The sequence below is a fragment of the Danio rerio genome, chromosome 16 (assembly GCF_049306965.1).
Source record: "Danio rerio strain Tuebingen ecotype United States chromosome 16, GRCz12tu, whole genome shotgun sequence".
Taxonomy (NCBI): Eukaryota; Metazoa; Chordata; class Actinopteri; order Cypriniformes; family Danionidae; genus Danio; species Danio rerio.
This window is the reverse complement of record NC_133191.1, coordinates 8,662,501-8,684,982: the sequence shown is the minus strand read 5'-3', so window position 1 is coordinate 8,684,982 and position 22,482 is coordinate 8,662,501. Positions and strand designations below refer to the sequence as shown.

General features: G+C 35.0%; 1 protein-coding gene across 2 annotated transcripts in view; it reads left to right on the top strand.

Annotated features, from left to right (window-relative positions):
* Positions 1-2,376: 2,376 nt before the first annotated feature.
* Positions 2,377-22,482, top strand: part of ddc (dopa decarboxylase) — a 44,375-nt gene continuing 24,269 nt past the window's right edge. The window contains exons 1-6 of one of the 2 annotated variants that reach the window (XR_012391399.1): positions 2,377-2,496; positions 5,718-5,926; positions 10,097-10,210; positions 13,062-13,181; positions 21,393-21,527; positions 21,804-22,482. The exon at positions 21,804-22,482 is cut by the window's right edge and continues 271 nt beyond it. Coding sequence is in view for 1 of the 2 variants with exons in the window: in NM_213342.1 (NP_998507.1) it covers positions 5,726-5,926; positions 10,097-10,210; positions 13,062-13,181; positions 21,393-21,527; positions 21,804-21,947 (714 nt within the window). In the remaining variant the exon portion in view is untranslated. 2 annotated transcript variants of the gene reach the window in all.

The following is a 22,482-nucleotide window of genomic DNA, read 5'->3' as shown; positions in this document are numbered from 1 at the left end:
CTGGTTTTAGCTGGTTGACCAGCCTGATTTTAGAGGGGTTTTGGCCATTTCCAGGCTGGTTGCCAGCCATTTCTAGCTGGTCTGACCAGAATGTATTTAAATTACATCTCATGAATTAATAAAATGTATAAGTTTTTAGCATTTTCAAGGATATTTAGTGACTATTTTAGAGGTTACTGTCGGTCGAACTATACAAATTATGTGTCTAATTCAACTTTTTTTTTTTAGGCTGCATGCAGATATAAACGCCTATTTTAACAAGCAACGTCTTTTGTGAATACTGAAGATGTCCATCAGTGCCAGCTTTAACAGAACTGCCAGTTTTAGACGGTTGAATCATTTTTTTTTTCGCATTGATTGGCGCAATTATGCATTCACAATGGTATGAAATGTTATAGGTGGAGTCAAAATGTATACAGTTGTAATCAGAATTATTAAACCCCCTTTGAATTTTTTTTCTTTTTAAAATATTTCCCAGATGATGTTTGACAGAGAAAGGAAATTTTCACAGTATGTCTGATAATATTTTTTCTTCTTTCTTCTGGAGAAAGTCATATTTTTATTTCAGCTAGAATAAAAGCAGTTTTTAATAATAATATTAATAATAATGAAAACATTTTAAGGTCAAAATATTAGCCCCTTTAAGCTATATATATTTTTTTTCGATAGTCTACAGAACAAACCATCATTATACAATAACTTGCCTAACGTGCCTAGTTAACCTAATCAAGCTAGTTAAGCCTTTAAATGTCACTTTAAGCTGTCGAAAAATATCTAGTAAAATAGTATTTAGTCATCATGGCAAAGATAAAATAAAACAGTTATTAGAAATGACAATAAAACTATTATATGTAGAAATGTGTTGAAAAAAATCTTCTATCTGTCAAACAGAAATTGGGGGAAAAAATAAACAAACAGGGGGACTAATAATTGAGGGGGGTTAATGATTCTGATTATACACTTTTAATTATTAATATTTAAGAAATAAAATAAAAAAAGAACATTTCTTAATATTAAAGGGCTGACCCCTCATTCATCTTGTTTTGATGTCCTTCAGGAGGATCAAGCGTTAATTAGAGGGGTCAAACCCCCCAAAAAACTTTGCACCCTGGTAGCATTTATTAATAAAATTGTAAATAAAATGTTGTAAATACTATAACATGCAATATAATGTACTTTTCTGTACTACATTAAGCTTTTTTTTTTTTTTTACTAAGGGTACATTATATTATTCTACAATATGCCACAGTTTACTGTGGTAAAAAGTATACTACAGTATTTTTACAGTTTAACAGTTCACAATAATTAACACTACTGTATGCTGTAGCATATAATACAGTGTAATGTACAGTATAATATAGTTTACTATAGTACAGTAGGTACATTTTTACCAAGGGTATATAATATATTACAATATAATAGTTTACTGTGACAAAAACTGAAGTGTATTGCACTTTACAAGTTCACATTGGTTAATACTACAGTGATGATGTAGCATTTATTAACACTGTTGTAAATACAGTATAATACACTATAATAAACTTTACTATAGTACAGTAAAATTTTGTTTTTACAAAGGGCAAATTATATTTTGCTATACTTTACTATAGCCCAAAAGAGTTAATTCTTGTTATTCTATAGCATTCATTAACAAAGTGTTTTAAATACTATAAAATATACAGTGTACTATAGTACACCATGTTTTTACTATGTTATACTACAATTTGATACTAAAATTTACTATAATTTAGGTATACTACAGTGTATATCCGTTCACAAGAGTTAATATGTTACATTTATTTACAAAGAGTTTTAAAATAGTTTTAATATTAGTTTGAGTGGCGTTTCTGTGTGGAGTTTGCATGTTCTCCCTGTGATGGCGTGGGTTTCCTGCGTGTGCTCCGGTTTCCCCCACAGTCCAAAGACATGCGGTACAGGTGAATTAAATTAGCTAAATTGTCCATGTGTATGTGTGTGAATACAGGAATATATGGGTGTTTCCTGGTGTTGGGTTGCAGCTGGAACGGCATCCGCCTTGTAAAACATATGCTGGATAAATTGGCGCTTCATTCCACTGTGGCAACCTCTAAGTATAAAGGGACTAAGCCAAAAACAAAATGAATGAATGAATATAATAAAAAAAATTATGATTAAATTAGCATACAATTAGTATAATACACTTTACTATAGTATGATTCAAAAGCACTATTTAATATGATTTACTATAGTATATTTTCACATGGCTCTCATTAACTCCTCATGAATCAGCTCCTCTTGCCCTGCCTGCGTTGAGCTCTCTGAATGAAAGCCTCGTTTTGATTGGCTGTCTGAACAGTGGCAGAGCTGATAAACCCTCAGGCTTCACTGCTGTTCCACACCACTCTCTTTTGCTCTGTGTGTGTGTGTGTGTGTGTGTTTGTATATGTGTGTTTGAAACCGGCAGAAAGCGTACGAGGATCAACAGGAGGGAGGACTCTTCTTTATTTGCCCGACACTGTAAGTACAATGAAAGCTATTAGATGAAAGGAAGACATAATGTGAGCAGATAGCACTTGTTGAGCGTTTAGAGCAGAGTACAGGTGCAAGGTTCACATACAGGATTATTATTGGATTTTGTCAGGTTAATGACATGTGTACCTGCGAATTGGCTTTCTCCTTCTGCATTTTATTTATATACTAAAGTATTTTAAAATGTCTTATTTCATTTCTAAAAACAGAATAAAGTCATGCCGGTTTAAATGTGATAAGCCAAATGTGAGCAGATACTTTTACTGTAGCTTTTACTCCATTTTTACTGCTGCCTCAGTGCAGCATGGTATGCCATAAAGATATGTGCACATGACAAATCATAAAGTGTTTCATGATGTGCCTACACAGAAAAAAAGATTAATCATTTATTTAAAATTGGTTTAGTATCTATATATTTTTTAATGAATACTATTGATCGATTTTAAACCCTTCTTTACATTTTCTAGTTTGTTTGTTTTTTTGTCTGAAACATTTTAAAGTTTAGATTTAAATGCTTACCAAATCAAAAATAATGCATTGATTTAGTGCTAGGGTTTGTAAATATTTATTTATAGTATGTTCTGAAATAATGACATTTTTTTTGTACATATGTGCATGTGTAAAAGTCATTGGATCCACACAAGTACGCACACAAACACGCACCAACACTGACAGATCTCAATCCATTTGTATTATGTGGATTAGGGTGAAGAGATAACAGGCATATAAATAATTAGTAGTAGCCACTGTTACAAACCCCTCTGACATAGCTCTATTAAAACACTTTTAATCATGTAAAAAAATGTAAATAAAGACAATATATCCCTCCATCCCTTACAAATCTATCTTTTAAATTCATATTTTTAAGTTATACAATATTATGTTTGTGCATATACATTAGTAACTTAGTCACAAAAGCAACATATGATAACAGGCCAAATACTAGTACGCCCAAATTTGTATGTTATAAAAAAATATTAAATACACATTTAAAAAAAGAGGAAAAATGAAGAGAAGCAAAACAATAAATAAATAAAAAAGAAAAAAATAGTTAAAGTTTTGTAGGTTGTAATCTTTTTCACAATAATTTGCTTGAATTGATTTGTTTTATCTTTAGATTTCAAAATATGTTTGGTGACTAATATATTATTTCAGTAAATCATGTGTAATAAATCTGTTTTGTTTAAATGCACCAAAATACACTGCCTATATTTATACTTAGATATTTAAATGGGGTGTACTCATGCTAAGTACTATATATATATATATATATATATATATATATATATATATATATATATATATATATATATATATATATGTATATATATATATATATATATATATATATATATATATATATATATATATATATATATATATATACATTTATACATTTATACATTTATACATTTATACATATATACATATATACATATATACACACACACAGTGAATTATTATTCCCCCTGACTTATTAGCCCCCTGTTTATTTTTTCGCGCGCGTACTAAAGAGCGGTGTTGTCGCGCGCGTTCTGATCAGCTGTGTTGTCGCGCGCCTACTGAAGGGCGGGACCAAGGGTGTGTTGCGTCGCGGGGCACTTTCTATCCAAGACTAAAAAGGGCAAGTTGAGCCCTATGTGTGCATGTGCCTGGTTAGGGTAATTGGGCAAGTTATTGTATAACAATAGTTTGTTCTGTAGACTATCAGAAAAAAATTGCTTAAAGGGGCTAATATTTTGTCCCAAAATTAGTTTTAAAAAAATTAAAAACTGCTTTTATTCTAGCCGAAATAAAACAAATAACACTTTCTCCAGAAGAAAAAAATATTATCAGACATACTGTGAAAATTTCCTTGCTCTGTTAAACATCATTTGGGAAATAATTAAAAAAAGAAAAAAAAAATCAAAAGGGGGCTAATAATTCTGACTGTGTTTTAATTCAATGTGGCTAATGGTTTATAATAATTAATATTTTTTATAAATTAAGATAATACATTAAGATAATATGACTCAATAAAAAAGTTTGTTCAAGTTAAACTTCAAATGAATAAAAAAATGAAAATAAATCAAATATAAAAAAGAAAGAAAACATAAATGTGTTTTAATATGTATTAAACAATTCAAAAGCACATTAAAATAGATAGTTTTAAAATTAAATATTTAAAATTAGATGTATAATGTGTATTTAAATGTGAATAACATGTGAATAAGTACAGAAAAATGTCACGAAGTGTAAAAAAAAGTAGTATAATTATATAGTACACCTTATCTTACTTTTAATTTGACCTTAAGTGTTATCTTTTCGACCCGAGCAGTTGACCTAAGACTTGTCAAAGCAAGTGTTGCTCTTTTGTTAGTTTGATAGCTTTTGTTACTTCAATTCTAAGTTTGGATATTGAATAAATGATTATGTTGGATATTGTTGGATTTGTAAATATAAATGTAAATGAACAAGATCAAAAATTGCAATACAGAGTATCACCACAAAAGTGGAAACTTTCCAATAGTAACCCAACTCTATCTCACAGCAGTTCTTAATTTTTTGATTTAGTGGCTAATTTGTATGATCACTCGTACATTTTATCCCCCAATAACGGTTGGGTTCAGTGGTGGGCTTGGGTACCACGCCTCCTTTTAAAAATCTTACATTTTCATATGACTGAACTCTGAATTCGTACAAATAAGCCATTAAACTGACAAAACGTAAAATGTTTACGTTTCCTCATAAGGCTTGGTAAACTTAAAGTTCTACATACTTTGAAGGGATCAATTACCCCAAAATCAACACTCTATGACCTTTTACTAACACTCAAGTGGTTCTAAATTTGTATTTCTTCTGTTGAACACAATGCAATATTCTGAAGAATGTTGGTAAAACACCCATTGAAATCCATCGCAGGAACAAAATACATAATGGAAGTCATTGGCAGCTGCATCAGTTGTAAAATATGTTGTGTTCAACAGAACAAAGAAACTCAAATGTGTTTGGAACAAGTGGAGGATGAGTAAACAGTGACAGAATTTTCATTCTTGAATCTCTAACTGTTAAATACGAATTTGCTTTAATGTGGGAATGCTGGTTTGGACACTGAAAGTCATGATGACCCTGCAAACAATCTCAATTACAGTATAATATAAGTACACCTTTCTTCTAATAGAGGAGTTTAAGAGTAGCCGAAGTCAGTTTGTCTTTATTCAATCTTTCAGACTAAAAGATGGATGCCGCAGAGTTTCGGAGACGCGGGAGGGAGATGGTTGATTATGTGGCGGATTATATAGAGAACATTGAGAAAAGGCAGGTTTACCCTGATGTGGAACCGGGATATCTGAGGTCACTGATTCCTGAGGAGGCCCCCGAGGAGCCAGAGAGCTATGAGGATGTGGTCAAAGACATCGAGAGGGTGATCATGCCAGGGGTGAGTCAGTCTGACCAGCTATGATACAGTTCCTGAGGGTGTTAGTGTTCTACAGCTGTAATGATACTTTACAATCATTACATTCTGTCATTTTTAAAGATAAAATTATAAGAATATGACATACAATTATAATACATAACAAAAGGTTTATTTCTATTTTTAGTGTTTGTTTTTTTTGTTGGTAATGGTTATATTTTCCTGCATGATAATGATCCCAAACATGCTGCTAATGCAGTAAAAACCTAATTAAACACATAAATGAGTCCACACATAAATATTATAGAGGCAGTATGATATTGACTTGGACAGAAAAAGAAAGATATAATATCTTAATCTAAAAACATGCCAAAAAGAGGATCAAGGTACAGTATGTTTAGTGCCAGTCACATAATACAAACTTTTGTAGAGTAAGGTATATGTTGAACATTAATAATTTTTTTTTTATTCATTAGTTAATTCATTCATAAAGACCATTTACAGACATGGACACAATTATTGGTACCTTTTATTAGTTTGTCTTTTTTAATACTTCCGTTGAACAACAATTTGAAAGCAATATCTGATTTTCATTCATTTATTTTTAGTTATTTTTCAGTGACCACTGTATTTTTTCTTTCCTCAATGGAAGGGCACCAACAATTTTGTCCACGTCTGTAAATCCCTCGGAATTGGCCTTAGAAAGAACGCTCACTTTTTACCCTATTTGGAAGGGTCATGAATATTAATGAGCTCCACTCTCATTCTGCTATAAACTCGTGTCTCTGATGTTTACTCAGTGTGATGTTCTCTGAAATACATGATCATAATTCGGTTTTGAAAACATATTTGGACAAATTGCGTAGATGCCAGTTGTCAAGCACAATTGTTTTAACTGAAGTGAAAAAGAGGACAAGTGTGCTATCCAGGGTCGGAGTGGGACTCCTTTTCAGCTCTGGAGTTTCAAGCCTTAGATCGACCCACCTCAGTTCACGACTGACTATATTAAAATAAGGTCATTTCCAATTCAGTTTCTAATGACACTATCACGTCTTTTTCAAGAAAACAGCTGCTTTAGAACTTCATGTTCAACATCCCTAACAGTATTATGTATCTTAACAATAATAAAAAAAATAATAATACTAATAATTAATTTAGTGAGGTTCGAACACGGGTCAGCAGCGTCATAACACAACTTGCTGACCACTGGACCGCAATGGCGTTGTTGTGTTGATGCAGCTGGAATAAAACATATTGCACTGTGACCTGCAAAACCTAACCGGCGTGACCGGCTTAATCTTTTTCTCTCCTTTTTAGATTTCTGATCAACTTATGTCAGATTTATTAATGTAGTGAATCATCTGATTTTCACTGAGCAGGTTTAATATTCATTAATATTAATTATTCAAATTCTTATATTAGTTGCTGCTTGTTTGGGGTGGAATGATACTTACATTATCATTAACCTGCAGGCTGCATTTTGCTCACGGGGCTGCAAGAAAATAAATAAGAAGAGCAGAGCTGTGAAAAAATAATGGATAAAAAGAGTACAGCTATGGTCAAATAAAAAAAATATTGAAAAAAGTGCGGAGAGTGCAAGCAGTTAGGGACACCGACCCTTGTGGCCAATAATTGTCCCGGTCCTCCCGATTAGCCAATCCGGGCCTCGCACTATCTGTCCATAATTGCTCCTGGGTTATGTGTTGTGAATAAACTGTTGACCAAATTATGATTATTCTGGGTTTAATGTGTATGAAAACATAGGCAGGAATTATAATAATATATAATGTTGTTCCAGACTACTGAAATATTACTTTAAGTCACTTTGTTAAACTTTACATCATACAAAAAAAATAAAAATAAAAATCAGACATTTAAGTTGAAAGTATGGTCACCTTGGCATTGTAAATAAATTACAAATAAACGACAAACACCAATAAATAAATAAATGACAATAATGTAAATGTTCATAAAGCAGTAGGATTTTATCTTGTGCCTAAAGATAAAGGTCCCTATCATACACCCGGCGCAATGTGGCGCAAGGTGTGACGCAATTGTTGTTTGCTAGTTTCAGCTCGGCGCAAGAGTCGTTTTGACATTTTGCGCCACGCTGTTTAAATAGCAAATGAATTTGCGCTCATATGTGCGCCCATAGGCGTTCTGGTCTAAAATAACAGGCGTGTTTTGGTGCGTTGCTATTTTGAGAAACTGTAATAGTCTTTTCTTTAGACCAGAATAAACCCGGTCTAAAGTTCGGTGCAGAGTTGCGCCTCGCTTAAACACTGCTTAATACACAAGATGTGGAGCAATACACAAATATCTTTACATATGAAAAAGAATTTAAATATTAAGGATATATATAGGATATAATATATATATATATATATATATATATATATATATATATATATATATATATATATATATATATATATATATATATATATATATATATATATATGATATGATATAAATATAAAGGATTAAATATTACAAAACATATTATTTTTCTAGCCTACATGAATTTAAAAACCACTGCCTTGAATCCTTCATCTCGGGAGTCTTTTTCAGTTTATTCAATTTGCTTTTGTATAATGGTTTTATCACTATTAGCAGTATTATTTATTATATGCATATTTATATTTGTTTTATTAAAAACAAGCTTAGATTTGTCCACCTGTCAGGTTTTAGACCACATGGGGCATAGCAGGTGTATTTTGAAATAACTCAGGTTTTTGAGCACATTTTGTTATTACTGTTCAATTATTTGTTTGCTGGAAATTAGAACTGAATATAGAAATAGTTTTGAAACAAATCTTTGCACTTAACAAACAAAATTAATTATTTATAGGCTAATTGATGTCTGTGCGTACAAGGTTTCCCCATCCACGAGAGAAAAAGCAAAAGTGAACTTACTATGCGTCCTGTAAATAGCAAATGCGCTTATGGCGCGACACAGCTGGCTCATAAAGGGAATGGGAGATGAGACTCTGATTGGTTTATTCTCAATACACACCCATAACTCATTAAGAAAATAAACTCAACCCTTTTAGACCATATGCCATGGCGCAAAGTGGATTTTTCCGTCCTTATATTAGCAAAATTACATTCTGACATGCCCTGAAGCGTTTGCGCTCTGCGTTTTGCGCTCTGCGCATGGACCGTCAAAATAGAGCCCCTAGTTTTATGTCCCTGAACAGCTCAAACACCCCCAGGGTTTTCCTCTCACTAGTGTCATTCTCTTATATACTCAAAATCCACCAATTTGAGGATAGTTGTTAGGAAATGAATCACAAGATATAGGAAACTTTTTACATATTTGCTCATTGAAAAAAAAAATAAAGGCTTTTAACTCAGAACCCTTGTGACATCTAGTTTAACCAGTCTTTTAATGTTTTAGTGTTTGCCTTTGAAGGTTTGTACTATCAATTTACTGATCAAGAATCTTAACGAACATATGTCAGATTTTATCTAAAGTTGTATATCATTTAAACAGATCCCCGCCTCATGGGTGATGAAGAGCAATGCAAATCTTCATAAAACAGTGTGATTTGAACTTGTGCAGATGAAGATGTAGAATCACAGGACAAGTCAAGGACACTCAGTGTTTTCTCTCATTAGTGTCATTCTCTCATATACTCGAAATCCACCGTTTAGGAAATGGATCATTAAACTCTGACCTGGGGTCAAATACAAGTCTCCCCACCCATTCATTTCATAGCTCAGAGGAAAAAACAAACACTTTAATTGATTTAAAGGTGTTAACCTTCCCACTGTGCCCAATTAGACCAATTTTCCCTTTTAGAAGTGCTGTTTAATAGTGGTTTTATAGTGTGTGCTGGAGCTAATGAATGACTCACAATAGGAAAATCCTGCAAGACAGAGAGACACACACACACACAGTGCCTAGAGCTCTCTTCTCCGCTTAACACATGGAATAAGTTCATCTAGCCATCATAATTTAATATAACCTTTAACATCCAGAGACAAAATAAAATAATGTCACTATTCCTAAAAAGAGCAGCTGCACAGCAGCAGAACAACCACAGACTATTGTCCTCTGTGTATTACACTTAAACTCCATTAAATATCACTGCACATAAGCAAATACAGAGGTTGTGAAATGATCTCTTGGAATTTCATGAATATTTAATATTATTAAATGAATGTTGTTTATTTTCTGCACTGTTTCAGGTCACCCACTGGCACAGCCCATACTTCTATGCATATTTTCCCACTGCCCACTCTTATCCTGCAATGCTCGCAGACATACTGTGTGGAGCCATTGGCTGCATTGGATTCTCTTGGGTATGTTTTTCTCTCTGTCCAAACCCTTGTCTGTTTGTTCAGTTGGCCATATTCCTTTCTGTTCGTTAAATGATCCGTTTATATATATATATATATATATATATATATATATATATATATATATATATATATATATATATATATATAWATATATATATATATATATATATATATATATATATATATATATATATATATATATATATATATATATATATATACATAAACTTGTTAGCCACCTGTTTTTCTGTCTGTTTGTTTCTGCCCATCCCCCCTTACGAAAAGAAGTGTTTTCAGTATACCTCTTTTAAACTAAAATAAGAAAGCATAATTTTAAATACTTCCAGAAAAATACTTAACATTGCACGTAAGTATACAGTACTTGAATTATACAGACAGAAGTTTTAGTATATTTGGCCTATAAAGGGATATTTCAACCAAAAATGTACACTTCTCTAATAATTTACTTACTTGTTTCAGACCTTTATGAAATTATTTCTTCACAAAGGAAGATATTTTGAAGACTGCTGGAAAGCTGTAACCCCTGACTTCACTTTGTAATCTTCCTAATATGGATGTCAATAGCCCCTTTCACACATACAGACCTTTGTACAGGTTGTATGTGTGAACAGGCCCTTTTTTGAAAATACCGGTAAATTCGTTCTGGCTATTTTCCGGAAAGAGAAGTTGTAACATTACCAGTTATTTACTGGAATGCTGCGCTGTGTGAATGCAGTAGGAAGATTGCCGGAATTTGAACCTTTTATTTTTTTTCTTTGTTTTGTTTTTTCATTGTCACAAAAAACCCAAGACCCCTAATACAGCCACATCGCCGCATTTTCTCCTTCTGTACCTGGATGGAGCCTGCTGCACCTAAGGACTCTGAAAGCGTTATCTGTCTCGCCCTAGCAGCCCCTGTGCCTCTCCTTTCCTCCTCTTCTGACATTGAGAGATATTTTCCTCACGCATGCATATATATTTTTTTGCTTGTTAATTTGGATTAGTGTTGATTTCAAATGCAATAAATATGTTTATAAAACTTGTATTAATGTTGCTTTTAATTTATGGGTGCGGCTAAATTTTGGCTGGTGCACCTAAATTTTTTAAAGTTTTAAAGCACCTGTGCTACCAAGCAAAAATGTTAATTTCGACCCCTGTAATGTATATTGAATGTAGTTAAAATATTGTGAACAGCTTAAAATAAGTTATTTTTATTGTTTGTATATGCTTTGGTAATGGGGGGTCGCGAGTTCTTGACGATCTTACATTGGCGGTCGCTGGCTTCAAATTTTGAGAACCACTGCCCTAAAACCAGTTTTTTGCATGATGGGTTACAAAGTGGAAAAAGTCTTCAAAGGCTGCCCCTATTGTAGCTGTAAGGATGGGTAAAATGTAATTTATACATTTTTTTTTTTTTGTGGAAATAATGATGTCAAAGTACTATGTGATCAAGTGTAAAAGCAATGGAAAACTTATGAAATATAACTCTGAGAAAGAACTCTAACTATTAAACTAGAGAGTTTATGTCAAAGTCTTCTCTATTGAAGTAATTATTTAACACAAATATTGCTAAAGTAGGGGTGAAACGGTGACTCAATGGTGAGCACTGTCTCCTCACAGCAAGAAGGGCACTGGTTTGAGTCCCGGCTAGGTCAGTTGGCATTTCTGTGTGGAGTTTGCATGTTCTGCTGTTGCATTCTGCTGTGGCGACCCCTGAGAAATAAATGGAATACGCCAAAGGAAAATTAATGAATTGCAAAAGTAAAACCACTTTTAAGTCTGCTTGCTGTACAAATGAAAAACTTGTGGGCAACATGTGAACTAAAGTTTACTATTGTAACACTTAGGCCCGTCCACACAGCAACGTATTCATTAAAAGTTTAATATCATGTTTAATATTAAACTTATGAAATATAACTTTGGGAAAGAACCCTAAATATTAAACTAGAGAATTGATGGCAAACTATTCTATAATAAAGTAAGTATTCTCTATTAATATAGTTAAAGTAAACTACTTGTAACTTTTAAGTTCACTTGCAGTACAAATGAAAAACTTGAGTGGGCTACATGTGAACTAAAGTTTACTATTGTTACACTTTTACTCTTTCACTCTTTACGAGAAGTGACCTGGGACCAGAGAGTCAGAAACTCGGTCTAACGTCTCATCACATCATAACCAATCAAATGCTCTCTAGTATCTGACATGACCCGCCCCTTCAAGATGCTTCTCGTTTGCTTTTCATCTGATGCACTTGAGCTCAACTGGTATCACTGGCAGAGCGGTGATAAAACAAAATGCAAAATGCATCAAACATTGAATAAAAAAGCACATTTCAAAGCACTTCAAGTGACCTTTAAATATATACCTCAGTGTTACTTAAGTCTACTTCATAAAATTACTTTGAAGTATAACGTACTTTTTTTTTTTGAGGGCACACATTCATTCATCCATTTAGTGACCTAACTGTCTGTCCAATCATCATTTCATCCATCCATCCATCCATCCATCCATCCATCCATCTATCCATCCATCCATCCATCTAGCTGCCTGTCTTGCTGTATATCCATACATCCATCATCCATCAATATACTGTACTTCTTTTTTTGAGGGCACACATTCATTCATCCATTTAGTGACCTACCTGTCTGTCCAATCATCATTTCATCAATCCATCCATCCATCCATCCATCCATCCATCCATCCATCCATCCATCCATCCATCCATCCATCCATCCATCCATGCATTTAGATGCCTGTCTTGCTGTATATCCATCATCCATCAATCCATCTATCCATACTTACATAAATTCTCATCTTGTAATGTAATTCAGGATTTTGATGTTTTGTAAGGCTGCAAGTCCTGCCTGTACGGAGCTAGAGACAGTGATGCTGGACTGGCTGGGAAAGATGCTGAAGCTACCGGAAGATTTTCTTGCTGGGACCAAAGGCAAAGGAGGTGGGGTCATCCAGGTGAGATCCTTTAAAAATTGCTTTAGCATCTACTATACTTTAAATATATACTCTATACATATTTTACAATATATGTCATTTTCTGGGAAGATAAAGAATTTTACCTATAGTGTAATATCAGGGTTTTTCCTGGGTGATAATTGGTCTTCGATAAAAGTAAATTGTACCCTATGATCCACGAGCCCAATATTAACAATAAATTTAAATAGATACAAAGAAACAGTTTGTGATTTTACTGATCCTATTTCATCATAATAAAAAAAAAAAACAATCGCTGTCAGGACATACAGTAAAAGAAAGCGATTACTTATTTTACAAAACATCACCGATACCAAAGTATATTTGACAGAGGTGCGGTTACTAGTACAGAAGCCAGTCATCGATCGTTATAGACTGATGTTTCTCGAGGGGAGAAGCTGGGACCAGGGGTCTATTCTTTGTAGGTGGATTAATCAGCTGGATTTGGATATTGACGATTTGACATGATCCAGGATCGTTTTGTTCTTCAAAACTCATCTAAGAGTTGTTGTCATAGCAACAGTTCTAATAGCTCAAACCTGGTCGGGAGCAGGCTCATTCGTATAAACAGGATTAGATCGGCTCATTTCAAGCAAAGATAATACTGAAAGTATGTACCAAATGCTGATATTTTCCTACAGTAGTTATATACACTTGAGGAAATAGTAAATATAGTTTTTTACATGGTTAAAGGGCACCTATTTTACTCCTTTTTTTGAGATTTAAGAGAAGTCTTTTGTGTCTCCAAAATGTGTCTGTAAAGTTTCAGCTCAAAACACCCATCAGATTACGCATTAGACCTTTCAGAATATTGGAAATTTCTGCTCTGAACACAAATAGCTGTTTTTGTTGCCTGTGCCTTTAATGCTAATTTTCCCTGCCCATCGTTCCCACGTGCCTATCAGAGTGTGCCTCAATCTCAATCATTGTCAGATAAACAGCGCAGTGACAGACATGAAGCAGATCTCACGTAACGTTGGTGAGAAATACTACAGTAAGAACTTCCCAATGATTATTTGATGTATTTGTTATAGACTTAATTCAAGCCTTTCTGCAACGATGAGTCACACACAATGTTGTCACAAAGTTCATGCACACACACACACACACACAAATACACACACACACAGTGGGCACGTTTAACAGTGGGTACTGTTTTTACATGGCAAGTGTGACAGGATATGCACTATTATATACACTGCTATGAAAACATCCATTATGATAATGTACAAAACAAACGTGATTTAACATACACAAACCGGGATTGAAGCGTCTTCTTTTATAATTGTACTGACATGCGGCTGTGGCGATAAAGACAGTAAAATTGCTGTAATTCATTACAAACATGCGCTGTTTTAAAAATATTTTAAACTTGTAAAACTCATTCTTGATCACATCTGATGATGATTGATGATCACAGAATGCTGAACAGATCTTTTATTTTTGGTTGCTTTGCGCATATCTTGTTGATATGATTATACATGCTACTACAGAGACCTGTTAATATGCGGCTATCAATCAAATTGGTGGGTGGGGAAACCACACTCCTACATCAAATTGCGGTGGGCTTCAAAATGGGAGTGATTTGGATCCTATTTTAGCCTCGAAAATAAAATAAAGAAACGTATTTTCTTTACAACACCCCAATATGACCTACACGCAGTTCTGTCCAAACAGCTTCCAAAAGATGATTTTCATCATAGGTGCCCTTTAAAAATGAAATTTCTGTCGGTTAGGGTATTGACACATAGCACCAATGTACTCACAATGACCTGAGTTTGATTCCCAGCTTGAGTTCCTTTGCTGGTCCTTCCCCTGTCTCTGCTCCCCACACTTTCCTGCCTGTAAAATCTCTACTGTTGTCACACCCTCAGCTCGTTCCTGCAGCTCCAATCACCACTCTCCCTCACCATCCACCACTCACCACACCCATAAACAATCACCTGATTACTGATCACCCGCACCTGCAATCACCCATGCACCACATAAACTCACCTCCTTCATTCACTCACTGGCTGGAATTAAAGTCAGATGGTTGTCCTTATCGGCTCTCCCTCTTCCCCTTTTATTCCTCCGTGGATGTCCTGCTTCTGCTTAAGGGAAGTGACTAAAGGTTTGTTGGTGTAATACTAAAGATCAGAGATGGGAAGTAACAGAGTACAATTACTTTGTTACGGTACTTAGGTAGACTTTTCTAGTATCAGTACTTTACTTAACAATTTATTTTTCTGACAACTTTTTACTTTCACTCCTTACATTTTTACACAAATATCTGTACTTTCTACTCTTTACATTTTTAAGTTGGGCTCATTATTTTTGTTTTAATGTATTTTGTGGCGCGATCTATATTATTTCTTGTCTCTGCGCAATTTGAACGCCTTTTTGATTCAATCAATCTATTTCTTGTCATCGCAGTAATAAGATGCGCCTTGTTCGACCAGATCACAGGTAAACGAGACACATATCTGTTCAGATCAAGCATTTAAATGGGGTTAAATTCTTTTGTCCACTTCTGACCACGATGTACTGTATGTCTCTGATCTTTAAATCTAATACCACGTAAAAAAAAAAAAAAAAAAAAAAAAAACTTTAACAGGTAGCGAAACAAAAACAGGTTGTAGTAATGAATACGTTTTACTTAAGTACAAATTTCAGGCCATACTTCTTTACTTTAACTTGAGTACAATAGTGTAGTCAGTACTTCAACCAGAGTCGTTTAAACATGAATAGCTGTACTTCTACTTGAGTAAAGGATATGTGTATTTTTGCCATCTCTGCCGAAGATCTGAAACTTACCATTTAAACTGTGTGTGAGATCGCTCTCCCTCTGCTACACTATTTACCTGCTTCATCTCTCAGCATGTGTTGCATTGCACAAATAAATAGCCTTAAAGATAACCATCTTTCTCTTCCTTGTGTGACAGTGACAACTGTCCTATACAAATAAAGGTGAAGACCCCTTAAAAAATAAATAAATAAATAAAATTTTATTAAATTAAATTAAATCTGTTAATTACCCTTGTGAATCATAATATTGTCTCAAGAGATTTAAGGCTGTTATCCGCTCCATGTCATTTTGGCCTGTATGAGATTGGATTGTTTCTGTATAGGATAATAAAGCGTGTAAAGACTCCACTCATTTTTGGAAAGCAGCAGCTAATTTGCATTTTTAAAAATTCACAAACACTGTGTGGTTTTGCTCTAACCTGAAAAGGAGAATATTTGACAAGATATAATCAAGGATTTACCACCTTTAAAAAAATAATTGCATATCTGAATTCCCATTAGGATGTTGTGTCAGGTGCACAAATGTGGACATTTCAAAACCACCTAAAATGCCAACTGGGCAATCATCAATGCTCTTAATGCGTATTTAATCCGGACAATTTCTTCTGAAAAAACAACAAATATCAAAAAATGCTCACACAACAATTTGCTTGTCATTGATTTGTTGTCCAGGCCCTGAAAATTGTTACATCCTGTAGAAATTGCCTTTTAAGACGTCAGCTCCACACGAGTGGAGACAGCCAGGCGGGCCGTGCGTCGAGAGTGGCCTCTGTTCATTTCGTCACTATTGATGCCGCAGTTGAGCAGCTGTGATCATTTAGAGACACAGGAAGCACAGCGTACGGATAGCCTACTGATGACAGTCGGTTTGATGCTCTGTCATTAAGGCCGCTTTAGAGTGTGTCCTCCTCCTGGATGGTTTTGTCTCTGGGCTTTTCAGAGAGCTCACTATGGCAACAACAGGCATTATTTTCACCGATAGCATGCCCTAATGAGGGAGTTTGCGGATTTTGTAAGCAATACATCTCCGAAAAGGTGGGCACAGGAGAGAGGGGAGGAGAACAGGTGGAAGTAGAAGACAATTTTGCGAGTAATATTCGGAATTTGACACTGTGTTATTTTCACTAAAGAATCACTTGTAAGTCATAATAACCCTGCAACATCTGACTTATGAAATAAGAGTAGGTGGTGTACAGCAACTGTTTAAGAACAGGTTTTTATCATGTTATGTTTTAGCCTGGCGGCACAGTGGGTAGCACTGTTACCTCACAGCAAGAAAGTCGCTGGTTTGAGCCTTGGCTGGGTCAGTTGGTATTTCGGTGTGGAGTCGGCATGTTCTCCCTGTGTTCACGTAGGTTTCCTCCGTGTGCTCCGGTTTTCCCCACAAGTATGAAGACATGCGCTTTAGGTGAATTGGGTAAGCTAAAATTGTCTCTAGTAAATGAGCGTGTATATGTGTTTCCCAGTAATGGGTTGCAGATGTAAGGGCATCTGCTGTGTAAAACATGCTGGATAAGTTGGCGGCCCCAGAATAATAAAGGGACTAAGCCGAACAAGAAAATGAATGAATGAAGGAAGGAAGGAAGGAAGGAATGTTTTAGCCTTTTGTCAAAAATGCACAGTTGGATTAATGTGGTGAATGTGGTAGATGTGACATTAAATTTAATGTGTCATTTTGACCAGTAGAGGGCGCAATAAAGCGTGTAGTTTTGACTGAGTGTGTAATGATGGTAGTGGTCTTCATTACATCCTATAGGACTACTGTGGAAATCATGTTCATGGATGAGCTAAAGTAGTCAACACTTATTATCATGGTAGTATGAAGCAGAGTAAGGGGCCAATCACACCGAATGCGCTTTTATGTTCCAAAAAAGTGCACCACAATGGCCTATTTTTCTTGAAAAGAAAAAAGTAGCGCAGTCCACTTTTTATGTTGCTATGCAACGATTGAATCAGCTGCGTATTGTGCGTTAGTGTTGCCGTTGATATTGGTGTAATTTTAATATTTAATAATATTGTGATATTCAAGATTTGTGTTGTCATACAGCTCCTAATAACTCAAAATAGTAACCACTAGTCTCTCCTCTATCTTCAAAAGTCTTCGTAGTTGTCTTGGCGACACAAACATTGCTTTCGCCTCAATTGAAACCCCGCCGTCGCCTTCATTTGATTAGAGAATGAAAAAGACGCGACTGATGTAACACGCTTACCCGATCAGAGTTGACTTTTTTTTTTTACTTTGAGTGCACAACTGCGCAACAGCAAAAAAAACGAGGTACAGCAGGCAGTTAAAAAGCAAGGTGCACAGGGAGCATGGTCTGATTCACACTATGAGTGACTTTGCAACTGTCTATTGACCAAAAAAAGTGGAATTGAAGTCGCCATCGCATTTCCATCTTGAAGTAACATTTATGATGATATTTAGTTACAGCAAATGAGGCAAAACATATAGGCAAAATCGAAGTGCATATATGTGCATATACAGGCCATATAGGTATACTGTATTGCTTCTTTATATCCACATATAAGCTCTATATGTACATACAATATATGTCTCCTATATAGCTCATATATCTCACTTTGGCAACTGTCATACATGATGCCTAGATCATATTTTCTATTATTAAGGTAATAACAATAACCAAGAACAGAAAAAAATAATAATAAAATTATGTATGTGCAAACACTTGAAATTGGTATCACATGTAAATGGCATGTTATGGAATTTAACTATGGCAAATAAGTGAGAGGCGATGAAAAGCTATGATGTCTACACATTTTCCTGAGTCAATGCTTTCTTCTAAGATAGTGGAAAAGAGAGAAATGTATAACACAATGGCATGTTTCTTTTTTTTTTTTGTCAATATAGCCTTTTTTCTAATTTCAAGTCACTTCCAGATTCATACTACAGCATATACACATCCACACAATCACTGTTACATCCCCCAAATTCATTGCAAAATACAATGTTTTCTTAATGTCTTAATGCAGTTTATAGATGAATATGACCGAAAGGTCATTACAGTCCCACACGGAAAGAACCTATATAAACATAGGTTTTAATAGGTTTTGATATAGGTTTTGAATATATGTGACATATATAAAATTGGCCGTTTTCCTATTTTATATCTACATATAAGTTTATATAGGTTCTTTCCGTGTGGGTGGATTTATGAAAATAAAAATTGTAATAAAAACATAGTCTAGGGTACATATTTGTCGGCTCTTAAAAATGTAGTCCTGGGCATATATTTTCAGTGAGCCTGTCTTGTGTTTTTGTATATTTTAATGAAAACACAGATTGTGCCTTTGCAAGGGATATATCATAAATTAAGGTGAATCATTAGTAATCAGGACGTGGGTGTTCCCTGTCAGGAAAATCAAAGACAACTCGTGCCTCACAATGAGCTGAGCTGATCCACATTGAGGGGTTTCGAGTGGAAGTCTTCTCATTCAGTCATTGAGAACATACAAAACAGAGCTGGAGAGCTGATGAAAATTCATCACTGTTGCTTTTACAATGTCCAAACAGCATCGATTGAAGATGTTCACTCAATACAGTACTCAAGATGAGGGAAATGATGTTTCAAGTAATATTGATCATGTCTACAAATTATTAGACCTGCTCAATATTTTGAGCATATAAGCATCCTGTTATAAACATGTACAGCTTGCAGTTTGTCACTTCTCCCTAAATTGATCAATGACTTTTTTTTCTGGTCACCTCATACTTCAGTTTCTCATCAAATCTTCTGACCAAGCAAATGCTCTCTAGTGTCTGGCATTCCCTGCCTCCTTCAACGTGACTCGTTTGGTTTTCATTTGATTCGCTTTAACTCAACTACTCTCATGGCAGAGCTGTGATAAAAACCACATGCTATTGGTTGTTGTTTCTTTGCTACCTGCCCTCTCTTCATTTTTCAGTTGAGATTATGTCATCGAATAAAATATGCATGTTTTAAAGCAGTTCACAGGACCAGAGGCCTCATGTACAAAAACTTGCGTTGAATTAACCCTTAAACATTGCCTACGGACAAAGCTGTAAACAATTCAGATGTACGAAACACTGCGTACGCGGATTCCCACGCATATTCTCTTTGTACATCCGAATTAACGTGAAACTGAGCGCACATGAGGAAAACCCCTCCCTGCCTCCTCCCCCTTATAAATATGTTAATGTGACCAAACTAAAAAAGCAAGCAAGAAGAGAAACTTCAAAGTGTGGACCAATCAGACGGGGGAAACAGGGGATGCTGAACTAACACCCTTTGAGGAGAGAGTTGCCTCTATTGTGGGCAACACTTTACTGTCTGGAGTAGTATCCGTGTCTGTGGGAGACAGAGATGTATTAGAGGTACACGTTGTTAGGGTGGAATAGCAGCACCCCTCCGCTCTTGTCAAAGCAGCACCACTGGCATTTCAGCTGCCCAGTCGCCCGCTTTACAACTGACCGAGTGCGAGAATGGACATCACTGTATCTGCGCTCTTGGTCAGTTTGTGGGTTGTTGAGGGGTCTAACAGCCACGTCTTTAACTGCTAACTGCGGTCTTCTGATATGCAGGTAAATAATTATGCTGAATAAAATAAAATAAAATAAAATAAAATAAAATAAAATAAAATAAAATAAAATAAAATTAAATAAAATTAAATAAAATTAAATAAAATACTTAAATAATATCTTTAAATACATCACTCACCAAGAAGCCACCCATCGCGCACCCTTCCACCTTGGAGCCTCCTCGCTGTCTCTCTTAAAAAATTTTGACCCAACTCAGCACAGAGCTGAGGATAGCTCTTGGAAATCTGAAATGGCTAATAAGCCAGTCATCATCGTGGGCCATAAAATCACTGTGTTCCCTAAAAAATGCGTACCCTTCGGATTCGACCATTGACAATGTCCTCTAATGAGGCCAACACTGTCATTGTTATAGACTAAGGGTTGTATACATTTGCAAATGCTTTTATACATTCAAAATCGCATAATTAGTAAAAAAAAAAAATGTGTCAATTAACCCATTTTATCAATTATAAATTAATAGTAATGTTTTTCACATGTGTTGGTGCGATACTCTACTTTGTAGTGTGCAAATTAACACAATTGCCTCTAGGAGTCGCCAATGGAAATAAAACAAATGCACACAAGAAATACACGTACGTCAGACATAAAGTTGCTACGGACCAACGCACATTCTCACGTTAATTTCATCGTTAGTAAATCCAAACATGAGTGTGAAACCTGGCGTACGCAATACATGAATAATACATTAATACATGAAGCCCCTGGAGTTTTTACAGTATATGTGTGTGTTTTTGTCATTCTTTTGTTTTGGTTTTATTTGTTTTTAACAGTTTAGTTGTCGTTATTTTGGTTAAGCTAATAAATGATTGTGCTATTTGTTTGTACAGAGCACTGCCAGTGAAGCCACTCTCATAACCCTTCTTGCTGCTCGCTCCAAAATCGTCAGGCTGATCCAGGCGGACCATCCTGACCGATCTGAGACTGACATTATATCCAAACTAGTTGCCTATTCATCTGATCAGGTGAGACAACACGCCATTATGAAAGAAAGCTGCACAGGTTTGTTTAGCCATGATAAAAACGCAACATAAAAAAGCACTGTTAGCCAGATTCTTGTTGAGCGTAAATGTCAAACAGTGCTAAAGGGTCTTACTGCAGGGCTGTGCCAGGATAACACTGAAGTGCTTCAGTGCATGTGTCTGCATAAGTCTAATTTGGCAATTTTTGGTCCTGACAGTAAAGGCTTTATTCTGAAACATGAATTTTAATGAAATAACAGTGTTTTGTTGGTATTTCAGGCACACTCATCGGTGGAGAGGGCAGGGTTGATAGGTGGAGTGAGAATGAAGAAAATTCCTACCGACAGCAAGTTTTCTGTGCGAGGAGATGCACTGGAGAGGATCCTAAAGGAGGATAAAGCTGCTGGACTTATACCATTTTTTGTATGTATATCCAATGACTACATGGACAACAAACAAATGCTGTAATAATATGTGTTAATATATATGTGTATGGGTCAACATAATAATGTTTTATGCCGGAAATCATTAGACTATCAATTAAAGTACATGTTCCACAGCGACATTTTGTAAATTTACTACTGTAAATACATCTAAACTCAATTTTTGATGTAGTATTTTGCATTGATACAATCTTGATTTTGGACAACTTTAATGGCATAGTTCACCCAAAAATGAAAATGCTGTCATTATTTTCTAACCACATGCTTGATTCAAATATGTTTGGGTTTCTTTTAGCTGTTGAACAAAAAAAGAAGATATTTTGAAACCTGCAACTACTGACTTCCATAGTGTTCGTTTTTCCTATTATGGAAGACAATAGTTACAGGTTTCCAGCTCTCTTCAACATATCTTCTTTTGTGTTCAAAACAAACAACTTAAGGGTGATTAACCTAGTGAGTAAATTCTTATTTGTGGGTGAAGTATCCCTTTAACCCTTATGTATTGTTGGGGATGC